This window comes from Pithys albifrons, chromosome 8 (genome assembly GCF_047495875.1).
Source record: "Pithys albifrons albifrons isolate INPA30051 chromosome 8, PitAlb_v1, whole genome shotgun sequence".
Lineage (NCBI taxonomy): Eukaryota > Metazoa > Chordata > Aves > Passeriformes > Thamnophilidae > Pithys > Pithys albifrons.
In genome coordinates this window covers 486832-504893 of record NC_092465.1, presented here as the reverse complement: position 1 = coordinate 504893, position 18062 = coordinate 486832, and the positions used below count along the sequence as shown (strand labels likewise).

The following is an 18062-nucleotide window of genomic DNA, read 5'->3' as shown; positions in this document are numbered from 1 at the left end:
GAATAAACTGGCTTGAATCCAAATGGCAAAGACTGCCCCACTGAGGCTTCCTCTGAGCTGGGCCTACAAACACAGGGCCCTGTGACCCTTGGAATGGCTGTGCTGGGAGCTGCAGGGTGCCCAGAGGGTCCAAGAGCCCGTCTGCTGGAATGTCAGGCTCATGCACCAGATCCCCAGTTCTACTGTGTTCCATCAGTCCTGTCTGCAGCAGGTGGGGAGCACAGTGTGGGTGTGCCCAGTGTGGGGCAAGCAGGTTAAACTGATGCAGAGCTGAAGGACCAGGCTTTGCTTTGCCTGTGGAGCTGTTTAAGTGCAGCTGTTTAAGGGAAGGTGGCTCATTCTGCCCTGCCTTTGTTGGTGTCTCGTTGGAGTCGGTGGTGGCGTTTTACAGGCAGCTTCTGGATGTTCTTCTGAAATTAGGACTGTATCTAGGACAGGTGAGAAATTAGAGGCACATTTTATTTCTGTATAGAATCATAGAATGAACTGGGTTTGAAGAGACCTCCAAGATCATCAAGTTCAAGCCTTGATCCAACCCCACTGTGATCACCAGCCCAGGGCACGGACTGATCACAGTAGGGTTGGGTCAAGATGTGGTAGATTCTCACAGTGGGATTGGGTCAAGACGTGGATTCTCACAGTGGGATTGGGTCAAGATGTGGTGGATTCTCACAGTGGGGTTGGGTCAAGACGTGGATTCTCACTCAGTGCCACGTCCAGTCTCACCTTAAACACCTTCAGGGATGGTGAATCCACCCCCTTTCTGGGCAGCCCATTCCAATGCCTGACCACCCTCTCTGTAAAGAATTTCTTCCTGATATCCAGCCTGGTAGAGCTTGAACCTGTGTCCCCTTGTCCTACTGCTGGTTGTCGGGGAGAAGAGACCAACCCCCACCTGATCCCTGGGCATATCCTTTGATGTAAGTAGGGAGTTTGTGACTCTTGGCGTGTTCACTGTGGGAGGGAAGGATGAAAAGCATTGGAAGGTGGCTGATATGACCAAGGCAAGGAAGTACATCTGTGGTGCTGTTTCCTGTTGCTTTGCTCAGCTCTGCTGCAGTGCCAGTGATGTCTGGGACGTCCCTGGTTCCCCAGGGTTGCTGGCTGGGAGGGTGCACGTGGTGTTTCCTCTGGACTTCTTTTTAAATCTCATGACCTAATTCATTCTACAATGCCTCTCTAAATACTGACCTTCCACTTAGAGGAGGGCCAATTTCTTTTTTAAGCCTTCCTACTGGCATGAGGAGATGGAGACAGGTGGTGAGCAGCCTTCCCCACCCTTGTTTATCCAGCTCTCACCAGACCCACGCTCCACCCTTGTGCCCCTGGAGCAAAAATTGGGGTTGGGGCTTAATCTGTGTACACTGATGCTTGTCTGGCAAAGCTGGAGGACAAGAAAGGTAATTCATTGAGTTTAGAAATAAAAGGCAGTGGAATGATTGAGGATAATTCACTTCAGTGATAGCTGAAGATAAAACTGAGAGGAGCAAACGGCCCTGGTGAGAGTGGAGTTGGGCTAAAGAGACCAGGGGAGCACAGCACGCCTGGAGGAGCTTGACAGTGGCCTGTCAGTGACAAGAGCTGGGAGGGGTGAGGTTCAGAAGGAAGCCTAAACAGCAAGGATAAATTGAGTAGGAACTAGAAGTGGGTTTAGTTTTGTTTTTTTTCTCAGGATCACCTTGGTTTTGTTTTATTTTGTTTTGTGAGTCATATGTGCAGAAACGGGACATTCTATAGAAAGTGGTAGAAGACTTTGGTCTTGGTGTTTTCTGTGGAGGGTCTCAGCAGAATGGGAACAAAAAGGGAAGCACACCTGATCTCTGGCCAGAGATTTGCCATACGAGAAACACCTGTGAACAGTTAAGATTTGCAGGCTCTCTGAGAACTGCTGCTCTTCCCCAGCAGGTGTTTCCACTTGTGATCCTCCATCTGCATGATGGCCACAGCCTTGGGTTGGTCAAGCAGGTGCTTACGACCTTTGTAGTGAATATTTCTGATTTGTGAGAGCTCTCCATCTGCTTCAGGGTAGTAAGGAGTAGCTGGAAAGCAGTGATCTCCTAAATAGTGCTAAAGAGTCGTTTCTGCAGTGGCTGGCACCTGCCCAGGGCTCTTGGACAGAGTGAAGTGAGGTGACCATCTTTTCCCCTGGGTTGCAATCCTCAGGGACACTGGCCAAAGTAATCCACAATCAGGTAAAAGAGTAGCATGGCAGGAAACTGGGTGATTGCAAGGCAGGATAAGTACATCTCTGGCACCTGGGAAATCAAATCTAGATCCAGACTGGTGGGAAAAACGCTGCTGCAAGAGCACATTCTAATAGCTAACATGGTAATGAGGGTTTTTTCTCACACTTCCTCATCTTTCACCTCTTTCACTGTATTTTAATAGTGCCTCAAGGCATAATTCCACCTCAGAAGTGAACAGCAAACTGGGAACGTTGCTGTTCTTCTGCAGCTCCTGTTAAACTGCAGCACAGCTTTCCTGGGCTCAGGTGAGAGGGGGGAATGGGGAGTATCTCCTAGGTGAGCTTAATAGTCATTAGGTGACTGAGGGAGGAGCAAATCCCACAAATGCATTATAGCTTGTCAGTTTGATATCTGTGGATTTTCCTGCGTAAGAAGCAGCTACAAAGGGTAAGGATAGTAATTGTTTGGGGTGTTGTATAAAATATTTCAGTAATAGCTATTTAACTTCCATGGGTCTGACTACATAAAGCCACTTTCTGCTTTGTTGCATGAGGTCGGAGCCAGATCTCTTCAGTGTATGTTTTATCATCTTCATTCATGCATTTGAATCATAATAAGTCTATCTCATTGGAAGTTGTACCTTAAAAACAAGTAAAACCACAGTTCTCTTCAAATGTGTGCTCATTCTTGAGTTAGGAGTCTCCTAGTCTGGGAATATGCCCCCTGTTTATTATAAACTGCCAGACACTGATGATCCACAATGCAGTCATTTCAAAGGATTTTTACTTACTGTCTTGACTGGTGTTAGATCAATAACACCTTGCTCCTGTGAATATTGTTTTTTCTGTGTTTTGATTGTTTCAAATCTGCAGTTCAGCTAAAGGAATTTGAAATTTTCAGAAAAGAGAAATGTTGAGACTTTTCTATGTGTGAACAATGGCACTCTGAATACCTTTGAAGTCAGTGAAAGCATTTCTCTGTAGAACTTGGGATTTTGGGATTCAAAAATAAAAAATACACTTTTAAAAATACATATTATTTGAAATACGTGTTTGATAAATCCCACACTGAAAGATGCTTAATCTGTGAGTACCTCTGTGCAAACAGTAGACTAAGGTGTTCTACCCTTCCTTCCAGTGTAAATAACTGTTAACTGTTCTCAGGGGGTAAACAAGAGAGCTGAACACCAGAGCTGCAGGAGGCAGGTGACACACCTGGGGTTTGTGGGCATTAGCTCAGGTGTTACCTGCTGTGTAGCATGAACTCTTTGGCCTCTGCAGAAGTGCTGGACTGCTGTGGGAGGTCTCTGAAAATAACCCGCTCTGGTAGGAAAGGCAGGTGAAACAAAAGCTGTGACTGCAAACAGGAGCTGAGAATCACCTCGTTCCTGGTGCTGGTGTCTGCAGCAGTAGCTGTACATGGAAAATATTCTCATGCAAGGCACTGCTGAGTTTGAAGGAGACTCGAAGGCAGAGTGAAAATGTGGAGAGACCTGTTCTGGTCTCTGCTTTTCAGAGGATTCCCCAGGTCATAAAGTGCTTCATTTGTACAGGTCGAGAAGTGAATTGACCTACTGCAGGTGCCTCTGCTCCAGACCCTTTCCATGGCCTGGCACTTGCACTTGATAAAGCTGCCCATGTTCTGGAGTCCCTCACAGAAGAGCTGACCATACAAACTCTGGAGTCAAGGGACTTTCTGCCCCTTCCCTTCATGCTCGGAGCAGGAAGCAGTTGTGTGGAAAGTCTCCTGATCTGTACACAAACAGCTGAGCTGGTGGGAGGGCAGCACCCATTGGAAAGTGTATTTGATGTGAGCTGGGACTTGCAACTTTGTGAGCAGCTGACCTGGACTCGAGTTCCAGACAAGGGTTCTGTTGAGACATTACCAGTATCACCCTGGGATAACAAATCTGCGTCTGGTATCCACTTTAAAATGGAAGTGACAGTTTGTAAAAGACTTTCAAATCTTCAGAGAAACACAAACAAACCCCCACCCACCCAAACAACCAACAAGTGGTTTCATGGCAGAATGTAAAAATTGGAACCAAGAAAATCTGAACTGGGAGAAGAGAAGCACAGTGTGCTTGGAAAGACAAGGTGCCAGCACTACTGGGAAACGTCCTATTGGTACAGATGTGTGTTTAAAGCAAAACAAGGTCCAATATCCCGTGCCCAGCTCAAGGAATGAGGAACACAGTTCCTCACAGTGCACACTGTTGCTGTTCAGTTTGATCAGTCTTCCTGAAGTGTGAAAGATGGGTATGAAGAAATCCTTCACCTGAAGCTGAAATGCTTTGGGGTGTATGTCAGGAAGAGTCCCGGGAGGTACAAATAAGTTTGGTGTATGGTTTTGGTTTGTTTTGGTTTTGTGTTTTTCCAAAACGCTGTTTGTAACCAGCATTTCTAAGGTGTGGTGTTTAGTCCATTCCCTGAACATTCACCTGTGCTCTGTGGAATGGGAGTGATGTTACCCTGGATCCCAGGCTGTGCCTGGAGCATTATTTGAAGAGCCAGTTGATTTTTGTACCTTGCAGACTGAAAACAAAGAGCACATTTCACTGCTCTGGCGTTGCTGTGCCAGCCCTGTCCATGTGTGCACTCCCAAAGCAAAAGGTGAATTGCTTTGGGAGTGCTTACCTTCATTTTTGCATATCCTTTCACAGGGGAGAAGGAAGGAAATGGACTTTGCTTCCAGGTAATAGTCACCTCTTGTATCTACAGTGGACATGGTCTGAGTGAGCGACCATCTCACACGCCAGTTCTGTTCTGGGCTGGAGCAGACCCATGAGGAACTGTTTGCACAGTAGGGAAGTTGACCTCAATTCCAAAAACAGAAAATCTGGGATGGAATTCTCCTTGATTCCTTTTATTTGATCTCTCGTTATCACTTGCCTATATCTAAGAATAGGAATGATGTGCACTGTAAAGTTTCAGTTCTATATCAAGCCTCTCTTTTCTGCTTAATAAAAAATTTACACTTGTCATGTTTGTAAAATAAGTTAAATACAATACGTGGGTTTTCAGGTGTTTTGCATTTGGTTGTTTTTATTGCCACTCTGTTTTAGCAATGTGTGTAAAACACCTTTCTCAGATTCTGGAGTTCCTTAATGGTTCCAGGTTTTAACCTTGCATAGTGCAGGCTTTCTAACATGGCAGATGGGTTCTGTAGGGAAAAGAAAAACAAAATCTGTTTATTTAAAAAGCAGTGTGTAGCAAATACATTGAGACTTCTCTTGTGTTTGATGGCTTAGCTTAGGAGGTTATCTGGGAGGGAGTGTTTGTACATTAAGAAAAAGTGCTTAGATTTGCTTCTCTTTCATTTTGGAATCTGATAATTGGAATTTTTAGATCTTGCAGTAGTGGGAGGCCTTTGCCATTGAAAGTAAGATGGAGTGAGAAGGAATGTGCTTTCTGCTCAGTACAGCTGTGGTTTTACTCTGCCATGTGCTGGGATGTTCCCTTTGGAGCAGGAGTGTCCTGTTGTGTCCCCTGAGCTGGTTATGGACGGCCCCTGCCACGGGTTGGTCCAGGAGGTCTGTGCTGGGCAGAGGGATGCACAGCTGTGTTCCTGCTGTTCCATCCCCTCCCTGTTCAGTGCTGTGGTCTGTGCTGGCCAGAGGGATGCACAGCTGTGTTCCTGCTGTCCCATCCCCTCCCTCAGTGTGTCTGTGCTGTGGTCTGAGCTGGCCAGAGGGATGCACAGCTGTGTTCCTGCTGTCCCATCCCCTCCCTCAGTGTGTCAGTGCTGTGGTCTGAGCTGGCCAGAGGGATGCACAGCTGTGTTCCTGCTGTTCCATCCCCTCCCTGTGTCTGTGCTGTGGTCTGAGCTGGCCAGAGGGATGCACAGCTGTGTTCCTGCTGTTCCATCCCCTCCCTGTGTCTGTGCTGTGGTCTGAGCTGGCCAGAGGGATGCACAGCTGTGTTTCTGCTGTTCCATCCCCTCCCTCCCTGTGTCTGTGCTCTGTGCTGGCCAGAGGGATGCACAGCTGTGTTCCTGCTGTTCTATCCCCTCTCTCCCTGTGTCAGTGCTGTGGTCTGTGCTGGCCAGAGGGATGCACAGCTGTGTTCCTGCTGTCCCTGTGCAGTGGGTGCTCAGTTAGGATGAGTATAAGCTGTGAGGTGTGGAAGGCAGCAGTGCTGTGCTCTCAGGGACAGGGCACTGGGGGTGAGGAGTTTGTCCTGCTGTCCCTGTCCCTGTGCAGTGGGTGCAGTTGATTGTACAGGGTGAGGTGTGGAAGGCAGCGGTGCTGTGCTCTCAGGGACAGGGCACTGGGGGTGAGGAGTTTGTCCTGCTGTCCCTGTGCCCCTCATGTGTGTGGGGCAGGACAGGACAGAGCTGCTGCCTCCTCTCCCCTGTCCTGCCCTGCTGCCCTTGGCATCCTCAGCCCACACCAGGCTGCTCCCACTGCTCCCAGTCAGCGCTGGGCCCAGACAGGAGTCACACCTGGATTCTGGTTTATTGGAGTGTCTCACAGCCCCTGACTCAGTTTAGCCGTGTAACCCTAATTAGATGTGGAATGTGGAGAATGCTGCTTTATTTTCCTGCACTAGAAGACAGTGAACTCTTAATTGCTTAGTTTGAATATTAAAACATTCCTCGTGCCTCAGGACTTTGCTTAAACCAAGTGAAGCTGTGAGAAATTAACGTAACTATCAATAAGTTTCTCCTGATGACCTCACTGTTCTATTTGTATTGATGTTCTCTTTCTTTTGTTTGGATTTGTGTGAATGGATGTTGCATTTATTTTTGTTTCTCTCTGTTATCCTCTAGGAGCGACGCCATTTAAAATGTTAAAGGCAGTTTTAAAAAAGAGCCGAGAGGGTGGAAAAGGGACCAAGAAAGACCCAGGTATGAATATCAATGTGATGTGTACTGTGGTGCCACCTCCAGCACGGCCCAGGGCCAGGGCTGCAGAGCCCTCAACTACAGAAATGCCTTTGAAACTACTTACTCATTACATTATAGAAAAAACCTGATTACTGATTATGGGGGATAGAATTTTGATTATGCATGTATTGGGCAAAAACAAATTTGAAAGAAATCTGGTGAAAAGTTATTAAGCTGGTTACCAAGATGCTATTATGTTCTAGTTTTTGCTTTAACTCCAGGTATTTTTGAAGGTAAAATTGATCATCAACAAATCTTACTTAAAATAAAATAAAGCTTATTTTACTATTGACTGTGAATTTAGTCAGCCACTGTTGACATGTGCCACCTTCCAGGGAGAGGGGTGACCAGAGCTCTGTGACAGTTCCCAAGGGCAGAGAGGCCCAGCAGGTGCCTGTGAGGAGGAGCAGGGGCTGGAGCTGGGGCTGGGGCTGGGGCTGGGGCTGGGGCTGGTGCTGGGGCTGGAGCTGGGGCTGGGGCTGGGGCTGGGGCTGGGGCTGGTGCTGGGGCTGGAGCTGGGGCAGGGGCTGGGGCAGGGGCTGGGGCTGGGGCTGGGGCTGGGGCTGGAGCTGGAGCTGGGGCTGGGGCTGGGGCTGGAGCTGGAGCTGGGGCTGGGGCTGGGGCTGGGGCTGGGGCTGGGGCTGGGGCTGGAGCTGGAGCTGGGGCTGGAGCTGGAGCTGGGGCTGGGGCTGGGGCTGGGGCTGGAGCTGGAGCTGGGGCTGGGGCTGGGGCTGGAGCTGGAGCTGGGGCTGGGGCTGGAGCTGGAGCTGGGGCTGGGGCTGGAGCTGGAGCTGGGGCTGGGGCTGGGGCTGGAGCTGAGGCTGGAGCTGGAGCTGGGGCTGGGGCTGGGGCTGGAGCTGGGGCTGGGGCTGGAGCTGGAGCTGGGGCTGGGGCTGGAGCTGGGGCTGGAGCTGGGGCTGGGGCTGGGACTGGGACTGGGGCTGGGACAGGGACAGGGACAGGGACAGGGACAGGCCCTGCCTGCTCTGTGCCACCTGTGCTCACTGCTGTCTTTGCTGCAGTGTCTGAGAAGCTCCTGGCCCTCAGTGAAAGTCACCTGTTCTTCACAGTCACATTTTAAACTTCAGACTGCTTGTGTAGACTCATAAATCTGATTTTCTGTTGTGTTAGATCCTAAATTACCCATAAGAGTGAATTTACACTCTTTGGCAAAATAGATTTCCTACTCCCAGAATAAATAAAAGTGAAACGAAATGCTTCTTCAAGAGATAAACCCCACTGTAATACAGCTGCCACATCCTTCTGTGTTGGAATCTTGTGGCCAGAGCAGTCCTGCCTTCTTGGCCAAGCAGGTTATGTTTGTGTCTTTCACTGCAGCTTTTAAGACTATACAGAGTTACACTGAGCCCTGCGAGTGGAGGGTATTTGCAGTGGGGTCTTTTGGACAAAGCTGTTCTGTGTTCATCTGGTGGGTAGTGTGTTCTTCAGGAAATGTTTGTGGTCCTGTGAAGTTTGCAGTGTGCCACAGCTGCCTCCCAAGGGACTGGGTGATGGGAGCTGTGCTGACCAGAGAAAACATGGAGAGGAGACCAGAGATGCACAGGAGTGATCACAGGGCAAGACTAAAGGCTGGCTGTTAATTTTGTGTGTGCTGCTGACTTGGAGTTACCAGCTGGAGTTGTTTAAACAGAGTGGGCTAAAATTCCTGTGGTGAGGCTTTCACTGGGACATTTTTCCTTAAAATACTTGGTGGAAATTGGTTAAAGCTCCAAAGGAAAATCGGGCTGTTTGGAACAGAGCTCCTCTGACCAGGCTTATGATTAAAATCTGGAGCTTGAAAAGTCTTTTTCCTCTAAGTCAGAAAGCACATTTTTTGTTTTAGGATCTCATGACATCTGTCTGGATTAATGTGTGCAAAAGAAAGGATTTTCTCTTTGTTTTTACAAACACAATGCCACTGTATTTGTGAACACTAAGGGGAGAGTTACAGCGTGGGAGGTTTTTGGTTTCATTTTGGTTTGGGGTTTTTGTGTTGTTTTTGTTTTGTTTTTTTTTCCGCCAGCAAAGCTTGAGAGTTTCATGTATTAATTGGATGTTATGGAAACCAAGTATTGGGAAAAACTGATGAGTAATGCCTGGATGGTGAGAGTAGGGAGGGGTGCAGGAGCTGCTTTTTAAAGGGAAGGAAGTAATTTATACAGTGGATCCCACAGATTGTGGGTTATTTTGTATTTGAAGATGGTGTGAAAAGTTTGAAAAGAAATGTGTGCATTCCATTCTGTATTACCCCCAGGACTTCTGTAATGCCATGTCCAGTTTAATGGCTTTCTCTTTTGCTCCAAAGGGCCTTCCAACTCTTTGGGCCACTTTAGAAAAGGTGTGAAGCAAGGCCAAGAACATTGGTGTTTGTAGAGCTTATTTTCTGCTTGCCCCTCTCTCTGGTCCTTGGACTCGAACCATGAGAAGTGGGAGGGGCTTTTTGGCTGTAGAATTGTCCCATTTCATGGCCCTTTGGGTCTGCAATGGCAGGAACAGCTCTGGAAATGTCTGAGTCCCTGGAGAGGGTGGAAATGCTCCCCAGCACTGGGAGCTGACCCCAGAGACAGGAGAGCTGGGGGGGAAACAGCCATCCCTTGAGGCCCCCCTGGATGGAGAGACTAATGCAGTAATAAATTTAGATGCTTCTCTCAGCTTTGTGGGCACGTGGACTTGATTTTTGCTGAGCAAGTTTTGGAAAAGTTTTCACTTTTTTAGAGCTTCTGAATGTGGGAGGAAGGAGATGGAGAGTGGCAGCTCCACGGGGCTGCCCTGAGCCCAACTGGGAAGACTGGCTGGGGTCTTTTTTTCGGTGTATTCCTGGTTTAGGGGTGATGCTGGGAAGGGAGAAGGCAGTAAAATCTGCCTGGGTTGTACTGGGAATCCTGGCCAGGGCAGGAGGGACACTGGGGCCGTGAGCTGCAGCTTGACCACAGTTCAGGGGCTGTTTCAGTGGGTCACATTGCAGGAGGTTTAGGCTAAACTGAAGCAGCTGTTTCTTAAACTGAAGTAACCCCAGTCATCCCATGGGTTGCATGAAAGGAATGCCTGGAAGTCTGTGTGTTTCAGATTCGAGTGGGATGATTCCTGTTTGACTGAATAGAACTTCCTGTTTGTGTGTTAACTCTATTTATTGGTTTTACAGCTGGTAGCCTTGTGGAACCACTTTAGAATAGGAATGGTGGGGTTTCTCCTGGATTGAAGGCACAGCTGTATTAAAAAGTCTGTAAAAGGGTTAAAGAACAAAAAGAAATCAGGACTGTATTTTTAACAATAGCTTGTGTGGGTGTTAATGTTAGAATTTCTCATTTGCCCTGAGATAAGGGCTGAAGAGCTGACACTGGGCATAGTGGGTTTGAAATCTGCCTGCTGAGCTTGGGCACTGCAGTTTTTAATATCTTTGTAAATTTAGAGTTCCCTTGAAAAGGAGGGTTGCAAGACTTGGTGTTGATGCTTGGGGAGAGAGGCTGATGTGCTGTGCTGGAAACGGGGAGAGTGTCTTTGTGGAAGCAGCTCCTGCCCTGGCCAAGTGCAGGGCTGTCCCCTGGGAATGTCACCTGGGGCAAAATGATGCCTTGGGCTGCACCAGGAGCAGTAACTGGAGAGAGGTGGTTGGGCTCAGGCCCTGCAGTTGCTTCAGTGAAAATTCTGCAGTTGTTTTGTTGAAGTAGTTCCTTCAGGTGTGGCTGGACAGGTAGGCTGGTGGCTGTTGCAGGGTTAGGGAAAATCAAAATGAAGCCAATTCAACATGTTCAAGCATGCATGTCCATAATTACCAGTGTGTCCAAACACACACACGTGGGCACGGGTGAAAGGAGCTGTGTTGGCAGCAAGTTGCTCATGGGCAGAGCAGCTGTTACAGACAGAGCTAATGGAATGTATCTCCAAAGGTGGGTTTGAGGACAGAGTGGTTGGGATCCCACTGAGATGTGTACCAGAGGAACAGAATTTCAAACAAAACAATGTTTTGACCAAACTTTGTCTGCATCCAGATTTTTTTCTGGTGTTCTGCAGCATGAAGCAACCTGTCTTTACACCCCTTCAGACACAGTTATTCCATACAGCAGAAATGTCTGTCTGTAAGTTGATTTTCCTTTGGCTTGTCTTTCCTTCCATTATTGGTGTGCATACTTGGTAAAGGACAGAACCTGAGGGGGGAAAACCCACAGTCTGCACCTGTCACATTAAAGTAACAGAAAACTATTGTAGAACTGTTTGAAACTAAGCAGAAAGAGAGTAAACAGGAGGATTAGTTTGTGTGTCCCAGAAGTAATTGGTGGGTTTGGAGTGTCTCATGAACACTGAGCTGGAAGTGTCCAGCAGTTACTCTCCCAGGTTTCCCTTGTTTCTCAAGGTTTTCACTCAGACTCAGAAACAAAGTAAAAATGTGGTATTTTCTCCTCTTTGTGTCATTATTGTCATCCAATAAATATCTGCAGAGTTTCCAAGTCCTGCAGTGATTCCCTGGGAGGTGTCTCTGGTGTCACTGGGCCCTGTGACCTCTGCTGAGGGCACAAGTTCTCCTTCCTTGCTGTGCTAATGGACTTTATTTTCTGGATTTGAGATAATCTCAGCTCTGTCTATATTTATGTCCTGCTTTTCTCTCCACCTACCATGGGACTGTCTTGGTGCTCTCTCTGGGGTGTTGTTTTTGTAGTTGATTGAGGTTTGCTTGTTGTTCAGTCTCTTCCTTGAGGAGTTTAGGTTGCCCTCTGTAACCACTGGGAGATGTCCTGCCTCCCTCTGGCCTCTCTTGGAAGGAGTTGGCCTTTTTTATTTTAATGCAGCTCAGAAACGTTGTGTCTTAGTGTCAGTTACAGAAACCAAAGCCAGACAATGTCCCAGCTCAGGCTCAGCAGAGTTACCTGCAGGGCCTGCCTGTGTCTGTGAGGAGGTGACAGTGTAAGGGCTATACATGCTCAGCTTCAGAATGCAAACCAAAAGTGCTTCTTAATTGTCACTGCTTTAGAAGTTCTACTCAGCTGCTTATTCTTAAGTGCATTAAAATGCTTTAGGGGTAGGTTTGTATTAGTATTTCCTGTTGGGTTTTTGTACTGCCAGCTGCTTTCCCCTATATAATTATGTTTGTTTTCTTTCACTGTCCCAAAGTCAGCAGCTTGCCTGCATTTGGGAATCTGCCTTTTTTTTTTCACTTGCTAAGCAGAGGCTCGTTCAGTATAAAATAAGTGTAATGTACTTCAGTTTAAAAAGAGAAGAACATCCTGTACACGGAGTTGCTGCAGAACATGCTGGGTTATTTCAGATGGCTCTTTGGTAGCACGAGCATTGTCGGTGTGTTGACCCAGTATCAGCCTGAAGGCACACAGATAATGGCAGCATTGTGCCTGCTGTGCTCTGCTCCTCCTGCTCCAAATCCCAGCAGATGAACAGCAAATGTGGTCCATGCTGTGCGTGAAAACTTGCTTGGGGTCAGGAGGATTTAATGTGTAAGTAGTCGGGGTTTTAGGTTTCCAGCTTAAAGGCTTGAATGATGCTGATGTGGTGCTCAGATGAGAGGGGACAGATCATGTTTGTAATGTAGCACATAATGCTTTGGAGACTGTGAAGGAGCGAGGTGGGTGGGATGGTTTCTGAAATAAGAGTCATTGAAGTGCTTGTGTACTTGTATGCATTGGGCTTTTGGTCATTGCCTGCCTAAGCAGATCTCTTGAATTTGGTCTGCAAAAAGGGTCCATAGTAATAAATCTTTCTTGGACCTTGTTTGATCCAGGTCTGGTAGATCAGCCTTAAATTTTTACAGTACTCCTTGAGACCTGGTTTGCTTTGTGTAAGTATTTTTGACTTCAATATCAGTGTACAGAGTTTAGAGTGTTGGGACAGACTGAATGCTTTATTTCTACATTATGTTCTGTTGTAGATTGGAGTATTGGTAATTATTTTGTCTTGAGAAACATACTAAAAATGTCAGATGAAATCTGAATTTGAAATTTCTTCCCTTTTTTGTCACATCATCAGATACAATGAAGAAATTGAGATGGTAGTGTTCTTTTTTAAATATAAAATGTCTTTCCAAGGCTATGCTTGCTCGTAGGCTGTTCTGCCATTCCTGTCCTTCTCTCTCCCTTTCCCTTCAGCCAAGGCCCCTGTACCAGCCTGACCTGCAGCACTTGGAATGATAAACAGAAATGTGCTGAAATTCACTGACACTGGGTTTGGGGGTTTCATTGGTTTTTGCTCATGGCAGCTAAGCTGCTGCTCCCCAAACCCCCAGAGCTGCTGTGCAGAAGGGCCTGGCCTTTTCTAACCACCCGCAGTTTAATCCTTACTTCAGAAGGGGGTGTTTTGCCTTCCTGCAGCAGTGAGGGGCTGACTCAGCTGACCGGGGCTGTCTCCAGACGTGTTTGCACCCACCTGTCCTGCACGACCTCTCACCCAGGACCCAGCTGGGACCATCCAGGCTTTGTACCACTCTGGCAAATGGAAAGGCCATTAAATAAAACAAGTTTGCAATCTAAAAACAAATGTGCAAATTTAGTTGGCTTTTTCTGTCCAAACTCTCTATGATATTAGGCTTTGAATTTTGAGTGCAAAGGGACTTTGTGGGGCATAAAGACACATCCACTGTCTGGAACATTGAACTTGGACTGGAATACTTTCAAGTTTCAGTTTGACCTTTTTGTTGTTACTCTAAAAATATCTTGCAACAGAAGAAGCATTGTTTCATGCCTAAAATATGGAGCTGGTTTTGATTATTCTCTGTTGCTTTGCCCACTTTCTGCTGCTGTTGTCAGTTATTTAGGAGTTTAAACTTTTTGCTGAGCACTGTTTAATGTGGAGACTGTCTTTTCTCAGAAGGTAATTGCAGTGATGTATCCCATGTACATATAAACACCCCCTTGCCCCCCCCAAAATAAAGAGATCCCACCCATGAAGCACATGGAAATCACTTCAGTGGTCCAAATAACCCCTTCTCCAAAAATTGCTTGTTTCTTTAAGTAAGAGCTGCAAGAGAACATTAGTATTTTGTGTACTGAAACAGTAATCCAGAGTTCAGAAATAAATGCCAGAAAATGAGCAAATAATGTCAAGTACAAGCAGAGTTGGCAAAGGTTATCCATTTAAACCTTTTATTCTAATGTTGCCTGGGTTGTTTCTCTCTCAGTGCACTTCACTGCTTCCTTTACTCAGGCTGTAATGAGTTTTCTCCCCTTTCTGTGCTAGTTTCTCTCTTTTCCTGGTCTCTCCAGGGTCTCAAGAGCAGAAGAATTCAGCGTTGCTCGTGCCTGTGTTTTCCCTGCCAGGCCGTTCCCTGCCCCAGCAGGCTGGCTGGGCACTGCCCCCCTGGTGGTGGTGCCACTGGCTGCCCTGTCCTGGCTGGGCAGACTGGGGCCTGCCCTCTCCAGCACTGTGAGCACAGGCACACATGGAGGCTTTGCACTTCAAAGACACAGAACCTTTGAGGGTGGTGACCAGTGGCTGGCAGCTGAAGGGAGCGCCTTACACACCGTCCCTGAGCCCTCAGAGCTCTGGGGACACTTGCCTGTCGGTTCTATTGGGAGATCAGATGGGGCTGAGACATGGCAAACTGTTAGCAGTGTTCCAAAGTGCAGCATTGGCAGCTGTGACATGGCAGAGTTTGTCTGCTCCGGGCTTGGTTCCAGTTCATGCCGGAGGAATCTGCTCAGAGCTGCGTTCTCGTGTGTCTGGGGGATGTGGCTGGGCCCTTCACCCCGTGGGGATCCTTGGTCAGCAGCATCCTGCAGTGCTGGTGCTTGCTTTTGGTTTTTAAAGCATCTTCAGCAGAACTGCAGAATTTAGGATTTCTTCTGCTGCAGCACAATTCTGTATCAGATGTTTTTCTTGAGTGGGTTGAGTCTTCCATTTCACTTGAGTAGATAAGGGAGAAGGACAAGATGGGGTATCTCAGAAGGGCCTGTGGGGGGAATCCACAGAACATTGTCAGTTCCGTGGTTGCGCTCAGTATCCAGGCTCAGGGACTCTGCGTGTTCATTGTTTTGGCTGTTGCTGTTGTAAAGGTTGTGGTCCTATTCCTTCATGTTAAAATAACCTGAATTCCAACATCTGCACCGAACTCAGTTTGCACATATTTCAGTAAAGTATTTGGCATTCTGGTTTCTGAGCAACTTATATTGCATGAAAAATTAGGGGCACTTTATTATGTTTAATGCTGACATATGCACTGTAAAGGTTTTCATTGTTCAGTAGAATTAGTTTAATCTTAAAGTTCGAGTTCTCTTTTAGGATATTAAGCTCTACAAAACTATTAATGAGCCATCCTTGTATCTTTTGTGTCTAAAGCAAAAAAGCAGTTTGTTAATCAGATTATGCCTTTCAATTGCATCCCAAGGTGCAACCAAACTTGTATTTGATTTCCATTCTTCGAGCTTTTTGTGTGTGGTTTTTAAGGCTATTAAGTTGTTTCTGTGGTTACTTTGACCACTGAGTAAGAACTCCAGTGTTGAATGATGCTTATGAAAGCTTTTTGTTCAGAGACTACTTGGCAGTGGAAAATGTACAACTCAGAGGTTTAAAAAAAACGAAAGTGGGGTTTCACAGGACCTTTCCTTATGTGTTTGTTTGACACTGTTAACAAACTTTGAGAGGTCATTCTCCTTTTACTCCAGAATTGGCATCATGAGCTTTCCACTGGGGCAGGCACCAAGAATGTGATGTGATTTTACGGTATTGTTCTGGTAGCTAAAATATTTATGTTAGTAACCTTCAGGTTAGGAACAAATAATTCTGGGTTTCTTTGTTTATCGGTGTGTGGCCCCTTCTTATATTTGGGCCTCGTAACAAATTGCATCTGGACAGCTCTTTCTCCTGCCTTTCCTAGTATTGTTTCCCTCATGTCAGATTGCTGTTGGAAGCATAATGTGTTCCCTGGTGGATCCCACAGGCTGGGTGATCTGGGGTCTGTCCTGTCATGTTCGCACACCTGGGTATCTTTGGGGGAATCTTCCTGTAAGGTGGATGAAGTGCAGAGATTTGGTCATCAGCCCAATGTACACGAAGCAGGAAATGCAGGATTAGGATAAATAAAACCTACATGATCGATTTAGAGACTTGGGAAAGGCTGATCTAAAAATATAAAAAGCAGCAAGAGAGGAGACAATCAGCAAGGAAAGGTTCCCCTCTGTGGGTAACAGAGCAGGGATGGTGGCGAGGCCTGACCTCGGCAGGGCAGAGCTGGGCAGGGATGGGCAGGGCAGGGCAGGGCAGGAAACACTTGTGTGTCAGTGCAGCTCTGCTGTTTGTTTGGGCACGTCACTAATGGCTGACAACACTTTCTTTTGGCAGGTGACAGCTGCCCAGAGAGCGCCTCGCAGGCCGGAGCCACGTGTGCCCACGATGCAGCTTTGCCCCCTGGGCAGCCCCCCGGCCCCGAGGGCACCCCCAGGACCGGCGTGGTGGCCAAGGGAGTGTCCATGTCCAGCCCCGAGGGCACCCCCAGGACCGGCGTGGTGGCCAAGGGAGTGTCCATGTCCAGCCCCGAGGGCACCCCCAGGACCGGCGTGGTGGCCAAGGGAGTGTCCATGTCCAGCCCCGAGGGCACCCCCAGGACCGGCGTGGTGGCCAGGGGAGTGTCCATGTCCAGCCCCGAGGGCACCCCCAGGACCGGCGTGGTGGCCAAGGGAGTGTCCATGTCGCTGCCCTCCTCGCCCCTGCTGCCTCGCCAGCCGTGCCTCCTCCAGCCCAGGGCGAGCAAGAGGTCTCCAGGTAAAGGGAAACAATGAGCTGCTGGAACCTTCTGGGCACATTAACTCCCTTGTGGTGTCCATGCAGGAACACACCAAATCACACTGACCTTGGGCAGCAAGAGCCAGAGCAGGGCATGGGCCCAGGCAAAAAAAAGGGAATTGGTTATTAAATAGAGTATATGCTTTCATATGGCAAAAAATTACTCCAGCTGTTGTCACAAATACTTGTATTGAAATGTCTGAATATGATTAAATGCAGTTATTTATAATCAGTGTATCAGGTAGAGGACTGCTGCAAACCCCTTTGTTTATGCACGTTAGTGACTGTGTAAGAGTGGGTGTTGTGGCTTTTGCAGTTCATTTATTTCACTTCTGTCTCCAAACATAAATAGAGAAATTGCTGTAGAAGTGCCAAGGAAGTTGTTAATTTTCAGGGGTTGTGCCCTCAGTGGTGCCAGCGCAGTGGTGTGTGAGCCAGGCCAGATATGGGGCTCCACGGGCTCCTTTTATCAGCACTCTGTGCATAGAGATCATTCCAGCACAGCAGCAGCACTTGGGGCCACTGGGGCAGAGCTGGAGAGCCAAGTGACACTGTCCATGTTCCTGTTGCCTGTGGAGACCCTCAACAGGTTTGCCTTTATAAGATCTGGGAACAGAGAGCGTGGAAAGGTGGGTTTTGTCAGCACTGAGAAATGTCGTGGTTAACGACCCATTTTACATAAAATTAAAAAACAGGGCTCAAGGAATTACTGTGGGATAGCAAATACAGTTTGTAAAAAGTATTCTGGGTTTGACTTGCCTATCAATAGTTTTTCTTCTCCTTTCAAAATTTAAAAGTAACAATCTTTATGCTTAAATAATTTTGGTTTTGGCAGTTCACGTGAAAGTTTTGAGCCCAGAATGGTATTTGGATGTTTTGTCCCTTGCTACAAGTGATTTTTGTGCTAAACAACTTTAAAGGGTGGGTGAAGTCCTTGTAAAGAGGAAGGAGATGGGATTTTTGCCCAAGACATAAGTGAAGGTCAGGATCTAACTCTTAGTTTTGTTCCTGCTGGGACAGCCTGACTGCAGTCTGGGTGCCCCTGAGCTCATATTGTACCAACCTCCTGGTGCTGGGATTTCGTGCAGTGACACCTGTTTGTGAGGGAGTGGCTGCTGAGGGGTTCTCTTGCAGAAAATGCTGGACAGTTGATAAATCCTGAGTGAAAAGCCACATTCACTGTGGCTGCAAAGTCATTCCACTGTGATTCCCAGCCAAAGGAAAGGAGTTCTTCAGATGATGAAGGGCTGGGAATGCGTTGGCATTTCT

General features: G+C 47.4%; 1 protein-coding gene across 4 annotated transcripts in view; it reads left to right on the top strand.

The window, feature by feature from the left end:
- Positions 1-18062, top strand: part of TANC1 (tetratricopeptide repeat, ankyrin repeat and coiled-coil containing 1) — a 68746-nt gene that overhangs the window by 14986 nt on the left and 35698 nt on the right. For 3 of the 4 annotated variants that reach the window (XM_071561947.1, XM_071561948.1, XM_071561949.1), the window contains exons 2-3: positions 6957-7034; positions 16353-16772. In XM_071561947.1, coding sequence (XP_071418048.1) covers positions 6974-7034; positions 16353-16772 — 481 coding nt within the window. In that variant the 5' untranslated portion in view covers positions 6957-6973. Of the gene's footprint in view, positions 1-6913; positions 7035-16352; positions 16773-18062 lie in introns of those variants that run through there. The other variant, XM_071561946.1, reaches the window with a different exon arrangement.